General features: G+C 35.5%; 1 protein-coding gene across 4 annotated transcripts in view; it reads left to right on the top strand.

Annotated features, from left to right (window-relative positions):
* Window positions 1–19,673, top strand: part of Rspo2 (R-spondin 2) — a 131,978-nt gene that overhangs the window by 65,284 nt on the left and 47,021 nt on the right. For all 4 annotated transcript variants that reach the window (XM_074069055.1, XM_074069054.1, XM_074069053.1 and 1 more), the window contains one exon: window positions 17,808–17,951. In XM_074069055.1, the coding sequence (XP_073925156.1) occupies window positions 17,808–17,951 (144 nt within the window). The remainder of the gene's footprint in view (window positions 1–17,807; window positions 17,952–19,673) is intronic.

The raw sequence follows: 19,673 nt of genomic DNA, 5'->3' as shown, positions 1-19,673 counted from the left end.
CAGAACTTTGTAAGGAATACTTACTCATTGCTTACACATAAAAGAAAAACTCAACTAACCAACCAATCAAAAAATCACAAAGGAATTTATGTACTGGGAATATTCTCTTTGGTTTAACCTTGCATCTATAATTCCTTTTCTCTTTTATATGTGTTTGTAATGCCTGCTGTAGTCTTAATGTAACTAAATATATGCATTTTAAGTTTATTTAAAGCACTGTTAATGATAAAGATGTACTTAAAATATTTAGTTTATTTCAAAGTATTCTGAGTTCTAAGTATAGTCAGGATATTAAAGGGTTGTTAAGAAATGTTATTCTGTATGAGATAATGAAGGTACAACTGTTCATCTTTTAACTCAGAGATCATTTCTAGATGATTCTCCTCCTCGTCATCAGTAGAAATTAGGGTTTAAAACGAGATATCAAAGAAACATTGTTTTCTTTAAAGAGCTTACGTTTTAGCGGATAAAGGGAATGAGGAAAATGAAACTATGGAATAAAATGGCAAACAGTAAGAAGTTTAATCATAATTTAATACATTAAGTGCTATATCAATAAGTATTAAATATACCTCATATATCTCCCATTAACACACTGTGTACATGACTATTCAGCCAAGATGATCTTTAGATAATAGTTTGCATTATCTTATCTAAGGATAATAGTGTTTTAGTACAAGGCAGAATTTGTGTTTGTGTGTGTGTATGTAAGTAAATTCTAGAAAAAAAGAAACATATATATGTAAAAATAATGTGTTTGGGGGACAAGTCTCACCAGGATTGCTATCAGGCATTTCTGAGGCAATTCTGTTTCACAGGACTGAATGTTCATGGTCTCTTGCCCATTAAATATCCTTTATGCTATCAAATCACTGTGACAAACAAAAATGTCCTCAAACATTTCCAAACCCACTGGAATAGGAGCTCAGTACTATCCTTGGATGAGATCCATTGAATGACACATGCTTAGTGGGAGGTGTGGTTGGAATTGAGGATGGAAAGGGATGCTTGAGTGCAACTGATAAAGGTCTTCAGTGCCAGGCTAAAAAGTCTGGACATTATCTATTGTGTTAGCAGTGGACTAAAGAGATTGCTTTATTTGAGATAACTCTCGCAGAAGTGAGGGAGATGAACAGAAGTGAGGGAGATGAATTGGAGAAAGGCAAAAAATTGAGGAGGACTATTGTAACAATCACAGATTAGAAATCTTGCTCTGATTTAAAAAATTGTGGGTAATAAGTTCCAGAGGCTTTTAAAATAGAATCATCAGGACTTGGTAACCAATTGCACAGTGGAAAGAAGTTGAATAGCTTTATCAGTAGCAGAAACAGAAATATTTAGGCTTAGAGGAAATTTGGATTTATCTTCATTTCATAGAATTGTTTCAATTATCAGAGGGACACACTCTAGCAAGTTTCAATAGATTGGTTATTTTTTAGAAATATTGATCATGCCTTTAAGGTATATGATTTGAGATACCCAATAATTTGTCTTTTCTAGTTTATGACCATGGTTAGAATAGGGTCCACCATGAAACAGTTCCTATCCAGATTGCTTTAGAACACCTATGGGGATTTGAGTCCATGACTATTCTCTGAATTTTTCTCTGTAAATTGTCAGCACACAATGAAGACAAGGCATGAGGGTAGATGGGTGGAGGCATTTTTCTAAATTCTAGGAGTAGCATTGCATGAACTGTGTATGAACAACAGGTTGTGTTACTCAACGTGGGTCATTGGGAAGTGAAAGAGATGCTATTAATAACTGTATAAGGAGCTGCTGCATAAAGCAGGTCTGTCCTAGGCAAACTGGTATGGATATCACCTCAGCAGTATCTCATACTATATTAACAGACTTCCTTAGAGACAACTCCAGGCAGGGGTTAACACTCATTTTGACTAAGTTGATCTCTTTTCTCAGAAATGGAGAGTAGTGACTGTAAATCAGCTTTGGAAAGAGAATTTACATGTGAGAATGGGCTTGCCTCTATGGTTATACTTAGTATAAGTGAACACAATCAATGCTGGAGTTTACTGACCTAGAGGAAATCATTACTTATGTGGTACAAGCAGGAAGTGCTTACTAGCAAGACCCCCATGAAGCAAGTGAAAATGGAAAATGATTTCTTAATTCTTAGTATATGTCTGTACTTCCACGCTATTTACTTTTTCCATTTTTTTTTTTTTTTGGTGTATATTGCACTGATTTTTGTATCTCAATTTAGAGGGTGAGATGGTTTTAAATTGGAAAAGTACTCACAGAATTTGAAGACATAATCACTTTTTGTTTAGAGATTATTGCTCAATGATAGAAAAAAAAATTAAGTTTAAGTGGTAGTAACTTGGAAGATTCTATAACTGGAACTTGCCCACTCATTTCCTAATAAGTGGTTCAAGAATCTAGCATAGTGTGATTTCTTCTAAGGGAAGACTTGCTCTATGAAACGTTTGCTGAATATGGCTTCTTGAGATATGCAGTATGAAGTTTATAAAATTTAAATATGCTTATGAGAAACAATTCAATACCCACTTGAGGCATGCTGAGAGTATGTATACTAACAGACACTAAAAGCTGCCTTTTTTCCTGATACTATGTTAGGTGAGATTTCTCTCATATTTTCTCTTTCTCATTCATTAATAAACTGAATTACACAAAAGTTTCATATTTTAATTGTTATCCATAGTCCTGTAGAAAGCTTAGCAATTACATAAATCTTACTGAAAAGCAAATGCAAAAACAAAAATAAACACTTCTCAAAGACAACAAAGGTTAACATTTTGGATTCTGCCCTTGTCCTTTTGTTTCTATGCGAATCCATGGCTTCCCTTCCCCCCTTACAAATGTGTTATTGTATTTCTTATCTAACTTGATGAATTATGAATATTTTTTCACACCATAAAACATGGTTGCCTGAATTCTCTTGAGTTACATATACCATAATATACTTAGCTAATTACCTATTGAAAATTTACTTTTCATTTTCCACTTATAAGTAGTTTTTTGAGAAATACTCATATATAAATGCTTCCTCTTTCTTATGTATGCATATATTTATACATATTTGTCAGATTTATTTTGTAAGACTCAGTTTTAATCAAAATATGTATTAGAGACTTTTGATATACATTGCATGTTCTTCTCTTCATTAACAGAGGACATTTTCCCTTGCATGTCACTAGATATTAATGAAAAAAGTGCAAAATTGCATTTTTGTTTTAGTGTGTTTTTCTTTGATATATATGAAGTTGCACACTTATTTTTCACATGAATATTAGCATGGTAGGATATTTGCCAGAATATCTAGTCTCTGTTTTATTTTTCTACTTGCAAAACTATCTTAATAGTAATTTTCAAAAAAACCCCTTTAAATTAGATATCACACACAATTCAAAACTCATAGACAATAAATGGGAAGCTTAATGAGTCATCACAAAGGAATACACATATGTAATCATGGAGGTTAAGAACGAATGTCACAACTTTCCTGCTCACTACTCTCTCCTTCAGCATAACTGTCATCCTGATCTGTAACCAACATATGTAGGCGACATTAATCATGATAACATTTTTCATACTAGGAACAAATCAGAAATAACCCAAGTGTTCAATCAATAGACTATGTAAGCAAGTATAGTATGTTAATAAAAAGTAGTGTATAAATAAAGAAACAAATGAACTATAATAATACACAGTTACATAGGTGAATCTCACAGCATGTTGTTGAATGAAAGGAGCCAGAAAACATATATACATTGACATAAATTTTAAAAATAGGTAAAACTAATCTGTGCTGTTGGAAGACAGGATTGTGATTCTTACTGACTACCTACTGTATACTAGGTACTTTGGTACTAGGTACTTAGAGATACCATAATAAATAATTGTTTCTGCCCTTGAGTTATTTAAGGTATATTGCAGTGATTGTCACATGCAGGTGATTTTGCCTCTTTGAGAACATTTGGTAACATTTGTAGACATTTAACTATTAAAATTGAAAAGATACTACTAGCATCTAGTGTGTAGAGGCCACAGATCTTGCTAAACCTTCTACAGTGCATAAGACAGCCCCTTGCAACAAAGAATTAATCAGCTTAAAATATCAATTAAGAAGCTGATCTACTGGAAAAGACAGAATATCAATTCAATGTAGTATGCCATAAAAGCTGTTAGTTGTTTGGTTTCTGTTCTGTGCCAACTACTCTGTTAAATGCACTTTTCTCGCTTAATTTTTAAAACAAGTGTGCAAAGCAGGTTATTTATTTCTGTTTCCTGGATGAAGTTACCTAAACTGGATAAAATACATTTTCCAAAGGCTGGGGTGGGTTGCAGCAATGAAGTGGATGGTATTAATGAAGATTGTGTATATTTCCAGCAATATTAGGATTAAGCATTCAAAAAAAAGAAGAAAATGTGAATGGCTGGAGAAACCATTATTACCCAAAGTGGTCTTTGTTAGGTTGATAGATATTGCCAGGTTTTTTTTTGTGTGTGATAAATTTAGGTAGTTTAAACATGTTCCTGAAAGCCACAGTAGCCAATGAAGGAAATGATAGTTACAGTTTTTAAAATCATTTTTTATGTGGTCAGCATGAAGGATGAGTGAAAGGAGAATCAACAATGAGGGCAATAAGATCAGTGATGTGGTTTAAATAAAGTAAGGATAGCTGCCTCTCAGACCTATTTTGGGCAACTTAGCTAGAATTTTTATCTTCCCTATCCCAGTATTTCATTTTTTCCCTCTTTATTCCCTCTCCTTATTTCCTTCCCTTTTTTTTCATTTCCTTAGTATTTACCAGTTAATTGACATATTCTATATTTTACTTAATGTATTGTTCAACTCTCCTACTAGACTGTAAGATCCAAGAGGGGAGGAATCTTTTTCAAGCTCTTGATAGGCAGAATCATGTCTTACATGTAGCAAAAGCTCCATAAATTTCTATTGAATGAATACATGAATGAAGGTAGAGTGGAGACACAGATGGGGAATGGATAGAGAGAATGAGGAAGAATCAGTAGGGCCCAATCAAGAGGATGACATTTGATGAATGAAAAGGGTGAAATTAAGATGATCTTATGATTTTGGCATGGGAGCTAGAGAGTAGAATTTATCAAGGCACAGGGGACAGGAGGAAGAGCACACTTGCTAGACAGAATTGTCATGATGGTAGAGAAAAGCTTAGGCCATATTGAACTGAATATGACAGGAGACCTGGTGAAGAGATCCAAAGGGCAGTTAGAAGTAAGGATCTGGAGCTCTCAAAGAAGATCTGAACAGAATCATTGTCACAAAGAAGAGAATACAGACTGAGGATGGGGGGAAGAGATCTGAGGATTAAACCCTGAAGAATGCTGACATTGAACAGCAAGCAAAAAAGACTGGCTGAGCCAGACTCACACGTAGAAAATATAAGTTCAGAGGATAATGCCCAGAGGAAGACTTGAAGGAGCAAGTTGCCAATATCAAAGATGCACCAGCTTAACCAGTAGAGCTGTTGGTCTTACTGGAAACCATTTCATTGTGACTTTTGAGGTGCTATTCTGAGTGCTTTGGTTTGAGGGAGCACCTGGAGTGACAGGGAAGCAGCCACAGTGATTGTATACATTTTTTTCTTCTCTTTAAGCTTACTGGAAAAGAGTATTTTATAACAGCTGGAAGGCTCATGTATTAGGAAGTTGGTGTGGGTGTGTGATGGGAGGAGACATGAACAGAGAAGATCCAGTTGAGGTGGACAGAGGGGAATGATTAACAAAACAAAATGACTGGAGGGACAGAGAGGATATGATCCAAAACACAGGTGGGGAAAGTAACATTGGACAGGAACACTTACTTAATCACCAATCTATAAAGCATCAGTTAAGGTTAAGGATTTTTTTGTGTGTGTGTGTTCCAAGGAGGTATCAGAAATATGCTGAAATTAAGGAAAAATGTTTGGTAAACATTGAAAAAATTCCAAATTTATGTGTAAGAATATAATATACATTCTTTCTTGCTGCAATTGATTACAAAACTATTATTAAACAAAAAATTATAGAAATATGATATTTTATAATTTTGGATCCAGAAAATATGTTTTAATAATTTATGATATATATTTATGATTCTGCCCTTGTGTGGCATTTTGTGGAAAATCTGCTTAGTAGGCTAGGATAGTGTTAAATTTCATTTTTGAAATGAAATGATGTGGATTTAAAAGTTAGGGAATTTGAACATACAAAAACTCCATTAGCTAAATATAGTTATCCCTTAATTTGTGAATTCCAAGACCAGCGTTTATGTGTTTTAAAAAGAATTACTAAATGTCAGGTTTGAGTGCCTTTAGAAATACCTATCATTCTTGAATGGTGCAATTAATGATACATTTGAAAAAAGTCTACTAAAATTAACAGAAGTTTGGTTAAATGTTTAAAAATAAAAATCTGAGCAACTGTGGACTATAAATATAATTACTCTGAGTACCATAAATTTTATATAATGTGTTTAGAGACCTGTAAAGATGACCACCTTGAAAATGAAATTAAAAGTAAAGGATGCCTGCACTTGGAAGGTACATATGGGGTGGGACTATGATTTCATGGTAGAGTGCTTGCCAAGCATGTAAAAGCCTATGTTTAGTCTTCAGTACCCTAAACAACAGCAGCAAAAAGCTTTGAAACTCATAAGGTGTTTATGAATTGACTAAAAGCCATCAGGTGGTATGTGAAACTTTTAGAGAATTAGACAACAGTATTGTGTAGCCTCATTACATAAAATGTTTCTAAAGCACAACAGGCAAATGGGTTAAGTGTGTTATGTAATTATAAAAAGGGCTTAGTGAAGTTAGTGGTTATATTAGAGCAGTCCACAAAAATAGTGGCACTTAACAATATTCTCCCCTTTCCTTACTATTTAGCCTGGGTAGGTGGGTGGGGAAGTGTGAGGGGCCATTCCAGGTTCAGAGGAAATGGATGAGCATGTGGGCAAAAGGTCCAGCACAGGTCATTGATAGGAAAGTGGAGAAGATATGTGGTTGATGATGGACCAATGTAAGACATTAAGTCTCAAATTCAGTTACTGGATCCTTAAACCTGAACTGTTGTAAGTCATGTATTGCATTGAGTTATTTTACTTCAGTTTGCTCCTCAGTAAATTAACAAATGGAGTAGAGTTACATTTTAGGAGCCCATAATGTTCTTTATTTTGGAGTAGGAACCATGCTAGAATTAAGGATGTCTAAAAGAGAGGGTGTTGTGAGGCTTCCCCAACACGATTAATGTGTTTATCTAGCCAGGAAAGGTAGAGGAAGGCTGTATTTTAAGAGATAGTCTAAGCTGCTTAATAAAGTTTATATATTGAGCAGATGTTTGTTGCTTTCTACATATTAGGCAAAGGCAATGTATGTTTTAAGAACAACTGAAAGGAATCCAGTGTGATAAGGACTGTGACAGTGTGGCAATGGTGGTCAGAGGACCTGTAGGGTATCAGCAAAACTTCCCTTGGAGGTAGTGCATCTTTGGGTTACCTAAAACAATCCTGAGGGAGTAGCAGGGTGGATAAGAGCACCAGGGTAAAGGGCGGTCAAGGAAGAGTCAATTGAGTGTTGAAACATGAAGTTTGAGAAACGTGGAATCTTGGAAGATGAGTATGGATTGAGAAACGTGGAATCTTGGAAGATGAGTATGGATTGAGAAACGTGGAATCTTGGAAGATGAGTATGGAGGATTCCAAGATGGGAAGATGCACAATTTTCCTGCTTTAGTCTCATCTGCTGGCAGCAGGGAGATGGTTTGGAGAGTAGACCAGAAAGGAGATGGAGAGCATGAGTAGGAAGCTGTTGCTTGAATCCCTGCTAGCCCTTTGAAAGATGAGAGAAGACATTGAAAAGCACTGTCATGTGACAGTGCTTAAATTAAATTAATTAATTTAAATTAATTAAAGAAATTAATTCTGCAAGTGAATGGGGGTGAGGAGGTATATGGAAAAGAATTCACTTAAGATGTAGCTAGAGGGCTGGGGTATTAGTCAGTGGTGTGTGAGGCCCTAAGTTCAATCACCAGCACGGTAAAAAAATAAATAAAATGACATACTAGGAATCCTATAATCCAGTAACAAAAAAAACCATAGCATATCAAAAACACATTTTAATACCAAATCTACTACACACTAGTGATTTTGAATAAGCTATTAGCTTCTCTACATCTCACTGTACATATTTGATACATGGACCTACTACATATGCTGTTGAAAGGATGTAGCCCCTCCAAGAAGTGCTAAATATGTGCTCTTTATTAGTAATAAGCACACAGCATCGAACCCACAAGAGCAGCTAACATCACTGAGCTCTTTCTCCTGCCTTCAGAGACCCTGAGCCACCTGAGATATTTCAATTATTCAACAATATATATTGAGCACATCTGAGATGCCAAGCCCTTGACCAGATGACCTCAGTCAATTAAACTCTGGCTCAAATGAGACCAGGCATTTTGATACAATCACTAAAACTAAAATCAATTTACAAATGTTTTGTTTTATTCCAGGCATTTGTAAATCAAAATGTAGTCAGCTGCCTTGTAGAGAAGCTCTCTTCAGAGAGAGCATAAAATACTCAAGAGACTTAGCAAGTAATGATACTCCAACATTCTTCTAATAAATGGACAGCAGGACAACCCTCATAATCTCTAAGGAGCAATTTCTTAACTTTACTAAATGATGGTAAGGTCTTAACCCACTAGTAATAGTGCTATGTACTTATCTAAAGCTATGTCAGAAAATGAGCTTTCTCCAGCTGGCGGGAGCCAGTGAGTGCCTTCTGCAGACTGGCCTATAAGATAAGTTGCTTGGTGTTTCCAAAATGTAACTGTTTTGTTTTTTATTCTTTTCCCTGACAGGTGCCCCAAGATTTCAGTCATTCTCTAGGTCAGGGTCAGCAAACTATGACTCAAGGGCAAAATCTGACCTGCCATGTTTTCTGTAGGGTCCTTGGGTGAGGAATAACTTTTAGATTTTTATATGGTTGAAGGAAAAACATCAAAAGATGAACGTTTTGTGGCACATGAGGATAATCTTAACTTGAAATTTCTGTGTTTATAAATAAAGTTTTATTGGAAAACAGCCGTACTTCATCATACATGTCTTGTCTGTGGCTACTTTTGTGCTACAGCAGAGTTGAATAGTTTTGACAGAGACTGTATGGCCTCCAAAGCCTGAAATATTTACTCTCTGGCCCTTTATAGGAAAAGTTCGCAGACTCCTCTAGCCTGGTTGGGGTGTGATGGGATTAAGAGATTCTTCTTGTTTTCCTTGGGTGGGAGGTGAGTGGAGGGCACGATATACATTAGCTTGTGTATGCTTTTCCACTTAGTTGGGTGGAGGTATTTGCCTTTTCTAATGTTTGGCAAAATTCACTGATACACACATCTGAAGTTTATTAGATTGCTCTGGTTCTACCTTAATACAAAAGGGTGACAAGTAACCAAAAAAGGAAAAGCACAAGGAGTAACCAAGATGAGAGATCTGCTACAGCAGGAATTTAAAATCTGATATGACATATTAATTTGGTTTATAACTTAAAAAATTTCTTCATTGCTATCAATTTTATTTTGAGGTTGTTGTCCTCCTTCCATCCCCCTTAAATGGAAAAAAAAAATCCCTTAAAATTCTTAACATTGTATTCCCAGCAACTGTGTTCATTTTAATTTTGCTTGTTTTGAGAATGATTTCAAATATTCATCACTTGACTATCTGGGAAATGAAGCCAGTGTCTTTATAGTTCATTACTTGACCATCAGATTTTATACAAACCTCAGTATTTCTTGTTTTTTTTGAGTGGGTGGGCAAGATATGCTATTTAAGCATTTAGATATTCCAGTGAAGCTACCAGCCACATATTTCACAAGTTTGAGTTTCATGTTTTTATAAAATGAACTGTTCTAAGATTTTAAGTTAAAATTATTTTGACAGCATATATATCTTTAGGACTTGAAATAAGGAGTATTAAGTCATGTAAGATAGAACTCTACAGCCATCTGAAAAACAGTATGTAAATTTCTGGATGGAGTCCATTTATCCTACCTAATTGTAATTTGAGGACTAAAATCCAGTAAAGTCTAGACCATGACTTTACTGTCTGATACAGGTTAAGTCAGGTATTTCCCCCTCTCTAATTAATGGGGAGTAGGGCACAGAAGGATATGATTTTTGCCCCCTCCAAACTCCCCAAGGTCAAAGTCAGTATTAGATTTCAGTTTTCTAAGTCCTGCTTCCTAATATTCAAACCTTTCATGTTCAACAAATGATTGCAATCAGTTTGTTAAGCTGCGTGACCTAAATAAGAGTTAAGCCACTATGTTTCCTATAGATAGTGGTCTTTGGATAATGCCTTTCATTTGAGTACTGCATACACTTATGTAAATCATCAGTTTATCAATTATTAAAATTATCATATAAAATTATAGTGTAAAATTATATATTAACAATGAAGTTATATATTAATATATTATATATGATTTTATTACGTGTATTTTTTCTATGTGAGGCAGCTTCTCTCCATCATCTTGGATGACCTTTTTTTTGTCCTAGTTGGTAAATTTTTACTCTCAATGATAGCTCACATCCTTTGATCACTAAATACAGAACAGATACTACACTGAGACTTTTACATTTATTATGCCTTTGAATTTTCTTGATATGCCTATGAAATAAAGACTGATGTTACCTTCTTTTTAGGGAGGACATTAAAGCAGAGAGAGCTTTACCAAGTTGCCTACAGTCACATAAAAGTGAGCCAAAATTCTAACCTCAGATGCTAACCACTGAACTGTTGGAGTAGACACTGTGTTCTTAGCATAGTTTCTGCTCATTGCCTCTGGCTTTTATCCTAAGTGTTCTATTATATACTCAACATAATTGAATTTCATCTGTGCTAACTGTTGTCATGAATAAAGGCAATCTTGACTTGAACCCCTTCCATTGCGTTTCACACTGACTTCAACCCTGGGTCTTCTGTTAACTGAGCAGTGCTGGTTTTCTATGTCATCTGTCAGGCAGTTTATTTGTTAAGTATGAAAATTTGAGTCCTGAAACCTCTGGATCAGCCCTTTATTTTCTTTAGGCTGAAATGTAATGAAGTTTCCTATGAGCCATGTGTAGCTAGACTCTAGCACAAAAAAATGTAATTTTAGCTTTTAGGTCATAATTTACATTAATCCATACTGAATGGGATTACTGCAATAGTATATATTAGAAATGCATGATTTTGGTAACATAAAACACAAATTTTTACTCAGGGATAATTATAAACCACTGCCAGTTTTGGTAATGAATGTTACGTAGTAGTATTTGAAGTTGTTAGAGAAACCTAAAACTATTTAAATAATTTAAAGAAATCTCAGATCAAGTTGCACAGTCTAGTGCTTCCCTTATGAAAAATAAGTCTAATTTGGATGGTTTTTGGAACAACTCATCCTCTTAATTTCATTTAAATTTTAATGTACAATGAGCAGAGAAACCTAGAGTAGTTTTCAGGGTGAGAACACTGTTTGGTCATTGCAACTTCACCCTGAGGACTAAAAACCTCTGGAGGTGTCAGTGCCTGCCACACTCTGAATGGAGGTGCTGGTTTGAAATGAAGAGCCATTGAGCCTGGCATGGTGGTGCACACTGTAATTCTGGCAGTTGGAGGCTCACACAGGAAGACTGATAGTTCGAGGCCAGCCTGGTCTACAAAATGAGATGCTATCTCAAGCAAGCAAACAAAACAAAAACCAGGGCCATACATTGTGGCATGCCAGATACTCAGGAGACAGAAATTGTGAAGATCAAGGTTCAAGGCCAGCTGGGGCAAAAAGTTTGTAAGACCCTATGTCAACAAATAAGGTGCTTGCCTGTAGTCCAAGCTATGCAGGAAGCATAGGTAGGGGGATCATGGTATGAAGCTGGCCCTGGGCAAAAATGTAAGATCCTCTCCCCAAACAAACTAAAGCAACCCCACCCCAAAACAAAACAAAAACTACACAGTTGAGGAGCAACAAACACTGAGGTTTTCATGGTATCTGCACAGCCTTGAGCACGTGTTCTTCAATGTGTGTCTGATGTCCTTCTTCCATTTCTCCAGTAATTGATCGAAAAGTACTGAATCATGTTTTCTCACTTGGATTTAACAAAGGTTGATTTTTCTCTATACTGAAGGTTTTGATTTTCATTGGATGGTTGGCCATATTGAGATACTCAATTAAGAGGTGCTACTTATCATTTAGATTAATCTGGGAAGATAAAAATACTTTGTGTACCAAGAGCCTCAAGATCACTGTGAGACCAATGGAAGAGGGGACTGTGTAATCTTTGCCTTCTCTACATTTTATCTTAACTCAGTGTGTTGATACTACCATTGACTGTTGCCTTGTAGAATGTTGAGCCTCCTAATGGGTTTCTTGACTCTGCTTTCTTCCTTCTTTTAGGAAGGTTAGCTTTCTGAAAATTTTCACTCCCCTACTCACTCTGTATATGCTTTTATTATTATGCAGTTGTTTGCCTGATTGCCTTTATCTTGAGTAGACTGAAGATTCTGAGGTGTAGGAACCTAGAATTTCCATCCGTCAGGATTCTTGGTCCACATGGGTTTCAACCTGTAGCAATGGAATGAGCTAGGTACTACTGTGGTCATGTTTTTGTGCTAAAAAATCTATGGGGACCAGTTAGGGTAAGTCAGACTAAATCTCTCATCTTAAACCTAGCTTCATTTTTATTAATTTTAATTATTAAATACTTAAAACCATATAAAATATAAATAACCTATAACTCCCACCCATAACCACTAAACCCACATAAACATCCCCACTGCCTGACCTCCATTTTATTCAGGCCACTCCTCACTGGGCCTGTCACAGGCTATATGAATTTTCCCCACTGCCTTATGGGGGAAACCCCCCATACCCTTTGCCAGGACTCTGCTCTTCTATTTCTCTCTAAAACATGTTGAGACTCCAACATTCACAGCATATATCACCTGCCTTACTTTGATATTTACATTATCTATTAAAATTGTTTTCGAGTGTTTGACTGTTGGTTCTTTCAATGTGATTTATAGTTCTCTACAGCAAGGATGACTTTTTAAAGTATTAAGATCTTTATAATGCATGTGTAAGCAATCTCATACTGAGCGCTCAAAAACTCAAAAAAACTGAGTTTTTAAATGGTATTTATGCTTATTCACTTGGTAAGCCTTAAAATTCTATGTGTCCAGCACTGTGCTAGGAATAAGGAATTCAAACTAAAAAAAAACTTTTTAAAGGAACAACAGAAATGGTCCTGTTTCTCTGTAATGTACCCAGCCCATGCCTAGACTGTTATGCTATTTTTCTGTGCCCTGTTAGTGCCACATGGCCCATTCTCTTTGGCTTTCACACCTTCAGGAGAGGGAATGGGTGTCATGTTTTATGTTCTCAGGACCTGGCACAATACCAGCACCTACTAGGTTCTTGGGAATGTTTGGAATGAACTGTTGAACTGCAGTACCAGTATAATTTGAAAAATGTTACACTGGAGCCTTATGGGGTGCTGTGAGAGGAAGGCGAGGAGGTACCCAGCCTGTTTTCCCATTTCTTGGCCAGGATAAGCTCTTCTTGCCAAATGACAGCCCCATCAAACTGCATTTGGCCACAGTTTCACTTGGACAGTAATTTTACTTAAACCAATTCTGGCAGGCCTCACTTGGTAGACTACATTTTTGAGGAGGCACTGTAATTTAGAAACATGTAAGTTGGCTAAAGTAGGATATTATATTTCTGTGCAAGGATTTAAAACATTTTTTTTAGAAAAGGCCTATGTTTAGTAAATTTTGCTATACCTATTTTCTGATGCAGTATAACATTTTCTAAGTTTTAACTATCTATTGTGTGATCCAGTTGCTGTTTTAATGGTGCTTAACTCATTCAATTTACAAGTTTTGCAAAGAGGTTTCTGTAAAGCATAAGCAAGAGTCTGTTATCACAGTGGCCATTTTTGAGGAGTAGGCCTGGTGTGTCTTTTAGGTGAGAAAGAGGATTTCTATATTATCCTTTAAAGATTTTGCAATGTTTTGAATTTTTACTTATAATGATAGTATTTTAATTATATCTGTAAAAAGTTAAGAGTTGATAGGAATCAATTAAATTAAGGGTAACAAACTTAAGTGGTTTGGGAAAAGTGGCTACAGGCTGAGGAGACGTGTGGGATTGTCAGGCCCCTAAGAGGTCACCCTCCATCAAGCAGAAGAGTTACTTCTTAGAGGAATGACTGAACAGGTCCAGGGTTGTGTGTGGATCTGGAGCTGGTGAGAAAAAGTTTCCGGGTTCTGAAGTACATTAAGGAAATTTTTGGAGAACGTGAAGCCCATCGGTGTTGGTGAGATGAGTCTGTCACTGCAGGCTACCAATTGCACAAGTGGCCTGTGTGCTTTTATGTTGTAACAGAGAGCACTGGAAACCAGGAAGTCCAACAGAGCTTCAGGTATATGGATTTGACATTATTCAAAATTCTTAGCAAATGCTTTATTTCATGTATCATGTTTTAGGCTTTTTTTCTTTACTAATGAAGGCAATGTGCTGCTGAATGTAAGAAAGCAGGATGCGGGCAAGAGATGGTCACATGGGTGAATATGTTGAATGTTTCAGCAGATTCAGCATTACTAAATAAGGGTATAGTTTTATGGACAAAAATCTGAAGAAGTTTGGGATCGGATATGTGCCTTTATTTTTCCCTGTTAAAAGCAAAGTGGTTTATTTCATAATGTTAATATAGTGAAGTTCAGAAGGTTACAAATATATGTTTGACAATCTTTTCTGTTATATTTTATCACATAAATTACAATTATAAAATTGTGATTCATAAATACAAGAACATTTCAAAAATTTCCATCCCCTCCCCAAGTAAATTTCTTTAAGCTATTTTTTCTCTCGATTTCTATCTCTTTCCTCTCTGTCCCCTCTCACTCTCTTATACACACTTTATTGTGTTATAATATCTGTCTGTCATCTAGCTGTCTATCTATTTAATCTAATATAATCAATCTATCATCATTATCATCTATCTTGCAGCCCACCTTTTTACTTAACAGTAAGTGTTAGAACATTTGTGGGCCATTACATATAATTCCCTTTGTGCGTCTTTTTTTTTTTTTTTGTGGGGAGAGGATTTGAACTCAGAGCCTCACACTTATTAGGCAGACACTCTACTATTTGTGCCATGCCCCCAGCCCTTTATGCTTTGTTTTTTTTAGATAGGGTCATTTGTTTTCCCCCCAAGGCAGCCTCAGACAGAGATCCTCCTACCTATGCCTCTCATGAAGTTGGGATCATAGGCATGCATATACCTGACTTACTGATTGAGATGTGGGTCTTGCTAACTTTTTTCATGGCCTAGCTTTGAACTGTGATCTAATGATCACGAATCTCTACCTCCCAAGTAGCTGGGATTACAGGCACAAGCCCCTGTGCCAGTTTTTAAATGAAGTGGTAGTCTACTATTTGAATGCATTGTATTTTTATTCGACTTAATCTTCAGAGCAAGTAAGTAAGCCTTCTTTTAGCAGGATTTGTGCCTGAAAAAGTCCTAAGGGACTCTACAGAGAATGATAGGTATTTCAGAAATTTCATATTCTGCAAATTGGTATCAGGAGCAAAGAATGAAATAAGGAAAGGGAACTCTAGCAACAATAACAATCAGCGAAAAGCCTTGTAAAATTAATTCTAAATACTATTGCTGTAATTTTTTTGGCCAAAAGTCTTATTGGTGTAGACCCTATTTAAAGTAGAAATTAGACCTTGTGGAGACCAGCTTATTTATGAAGTCCTTTGTTTTAAATGTAAGTTATTTCTTCTTTTTACCCATTTGTTCTATTTTGTCCTTCGGAATGCTTATCATTTCTTGGAAGTTAATTCTGTAACAAAAAGGTCTGCTTGCTTTTAAAAAAAACTAGCAAGAACACCAATAATTTGTGGACATAATGGTCATGTATTTTGACCATGATTGAAAGGCTACTGACCAGCTGTAAACCACTGTTTATTAAAATACAGGTTACAGCATTTATGATAAATTTTATTTCTGTGCCCACTATTTCCCTCTGCTAGCAAAGGAGCAATACTATAATTTAACCCATGCGTAGTTGTTGTCCAAATTGTAAATTTGAAAGCATTTTAGATGTTGAGTAACCTGCTCAGTGGTGGTCATTTACTACTTAAAAATCTGTTCAGACTCAAAATTGAAAGGCAAAGAGTGGCCATTTTCTTTTCATACATCTAGAAACTGTTATTGTAATGTCACCATTTTAATGATTTTTTTAACTTTTAATTCTTGCATTATTTTCTTAATTTTCAAAATTTTAATGTTTACCAATTTTATATTTTGGTTATATTTTGTATCCCATTGTCTATTTGGTTGTAGGAACTATGTATTTTAAAGCTTTGCAGAAACCTTAAAACCCTAGATACAGTGCTGGAGAGTTGTTAAAGGAATAAATGTGGAGATGGGCAGAGTGGCTTCTGCCTAATAAGGGCAAAGCCCTGAGTTCAAACCCCAGTACCACTGAAAAACAAAAAAGCATAAATGTGTGCCGTGGAGTTTTTAATAGCACCTTACATGCTATAAGTTGCTATCGTTTAGATCTGTTACAAGTAATAACACTATAATCCATTGAAAACCTGACTAATCCACCAACCTTCTCTCCTTTCCTCTTCTTGAAGTGCATTTATTTTCCTTTTCTTGAACCTCTAGCTCAGAGGTTACTGGCCTATCAGGAAATCTGATCTAGAACCCAAGCCTATTAATTATTGCTTTTTAAGTACCTTGTAATGAACATATTTTGGTGGAAAAAAACACGTTTCTAATTCACCATTCCTTCTATCTGTAGACTAGGTACTATGTGACAGGCAATTTACATATTTTATTATAAATCTTTTCTATCATTTTGTAAGATCAGTAACATCTGTTTTATACGTGAGGAAATGGAAGTTTAGAGAGACATGTAGTTGTTCAAAGTCACAGAGCTAGTATTTAGACCCTGATCAGACAGACCTGAAAATACTTTGCTTCACAAACTGTTCCTAGTAGACTTTGGTTAGTGAGTTATAGAGAAAAGAGACTAGATTTAGGAGAGAGATGGTTTAGGGAGCTTTCAGAACCGACTCTGCCACTACCAGCTATGTGATTTTTTTCTCTGTCTCAGGCTTTTTGTTACAAAGTGAGGATTCTACAACTCACCCTGTATGATTATTGTGAAAAGTCAACAAAAATGTACGTGAGGCCTTTGGTACATCATAGGTTTTCAGCAAAATGACTTAACCCTTATCCTCACCCTTCTCAAGTCATTGGCTGATGAAAGTAGATGCCACCATTAATGGGTGTTCTATATAATAATCTAGGCATTTAAAAATATTTTAAGATTTATTAACTCACTTATTGTCTCTAAGCTGAAGATTAGTGTTCCTACTGTGTTATAGGTCCTTTGAAGGGAAGAATAGATTTCAATCCTGGCAGCATTGTAATTTATAGCAGAAGTGTTTTCTTTTTAATCTTTTGTTTTAATCATATTTGGAGTTGGAAACATTTCTGGAGTCTCTTGCTGTCCAGTGCTCTAGGCTGGTGTTCTAACATAGTTTATTAATGTGGAAAGCTGTTGGAAGAGGTAGGAAAGGTTTAGAATGAAATGACACCAGAAAAAAAATGCATTGAACACATATTTCTCGAGCCACTAGGATTTCAGTTGTGTTAACTGGCGAGTTTGTGAAAATTTTATCAGTAAAATAAGTAAATTCCTTTGACTAAAACTTTCTCTTTTTCTTTTCAAAACTATTTTCAGGGTGCAGAATAGAAAACTGTGATTCTTGCTTTAGCAAAGACTTTTGTACCAAGTGCAAAGTAGGCTTTTATTTGCATAGAGGCCGATGCTTTGATGAATGTCCAGATGGTTTTGCACCATTAGATGAGACCATGGAATGTGTGGGTGAGTACTTCTTAATGCATCTCTCAAACTCCTTGAAAATATGTATGCTGTGTGTATTCAACCTAAAAACAAATCAGTTCTCCTGCTCATTAGGACTGAATTGTTTTATTTCTTTGCTGACTTTCTGAAATCTTTGTGTCCTGATGATGGGTAGTCTCAGTATGAGATCTTGCTACAAAAGTTGCTGGGTTAACCTGCTTAAGTGCTGTCAAAGTACATTACCTGTGTAAAACACATTTGCTCTAATCACCTTAATAAATAATTAGCAACTTAGAGAAAAGCTTTCCATTTAGGAAAAAGACCAAAAGTTTCAAGCTATAGGATTTCAATTAATCATTCTATTGAGTTTGCTGTATAAATGAATGAATTACAGTGTTCCTTGCTTAGCCATTTTTATTTAAAAAAAAAAAGGTGGAAGGAAATTTTTTGTGCCAAATATATTTTGTTGATGATCCATTACATGTGTGAAGCACATTAAAATAATTTTACTGTTACTGAATTTTAGTTCCTGAAATTCATAATTTAATATGCACATTTTGTGAAAATAGGTAGGAATACACATCTTGTAAATTTTGTATCTTAATGTTTGTAAAATACCTTGGAATTTTTATACCACTGATTAAAAGATAAAAATCTGTCAATGGCTATATGCTGATAAATGCGTAAATTAAATCATGACTAATTTCATGCTTCTTCCCCAAATTTTATTTGATACATTGTATATCTGATTTGATATACAGCAGAGCTATGTATTATCGGATTTTCTGTCCCTTAAAATAGAGAGACTTAAAAGAAAACTTGCCAGTTTTCTCTGCAAAAATATTACTGAAATCTATAATAAGGCAATTGAAGGCTTGTAGGAAGAGAACTCAAAAGGAATGTGTACATTTATGTTCCTATTTACGTGTCACTTCATACATGCAGGCAACACAACACTATTAAAAATGTCACTGAACGATCATATTCAGAAAGTTGAATTTGCTTTTGAGAAACAAGGCCCATTCCAAATGTTCAATGGAAATGCTTATGAAATCTTAACCATAGACATCACAAATGGTCCTGTCTATTCCCTTGAATAAAAATCATAAGTGACTTTGAAAGACCTTAGTAGGGGCTATGATGCCTACTGAAATTTAGAACTCAGTAGGACTCTGGGTCAGAGTCCTTATCTACTAACTTGAAGTTGGTGAGGAGGTTAAACTCTGCAAGTCTTTGTCCTTCTACTCCCCCACCCACAACCTCTACTATATCATCAGGAAAAGCAGATATGTGATCATCTTTGTTTACTTTTCACACTGTAGTAATGTACAGCACTGGCTTTCAAACAATTCTTGAAAAAATATAGAGTCCCAAAAAATAAAAGACAGGCTCCCTATATTTTCTCTCAAGAGCTTCCAGAGTAAAACAAACACATTTGTGGATTTGGAGCAGGGAATTCAGAATTAATATGTGAAATGTTAGCTTCCGCTATATAAAAATAGTATCTTTCAGTCTTTTAGAGGTTATATATTTTTGTATTGTGAGACCTGACCAGAACCAACCCTTCAGAAAATGAACTGAGACAAATGGAAAATCGTAGTTTTTAAATTACTCATGTGACATCTGTTTGTTCTGTATACCAGTATCCTATGATTCAAAGAATTATAGTTCTGAAAAGGCAAGTGTAGATATTTTTAGGCTATTTCATACTTGGTGTCTGGATAAACACTGATGTGTAAATTT

Source organism: Castor canadensis, chromosome 3, assembly GCF_047511655.1.
Source record: "Castor canadensis chromosome 3, mCasCan1.hap1v2, whole genome shotgun sequence".
Classification (NCBI taxonomy): Eukaryota; Metazoa; Chordata; class Mammalia; order Rodentia; family Castoridae; genus Castor; species Castor canadensis.
The sequence above is the reverse complement of the archived record's forward strand: the minus strand, read 5'-3'. Positions and strand labels throughout refer to the sequence as shown.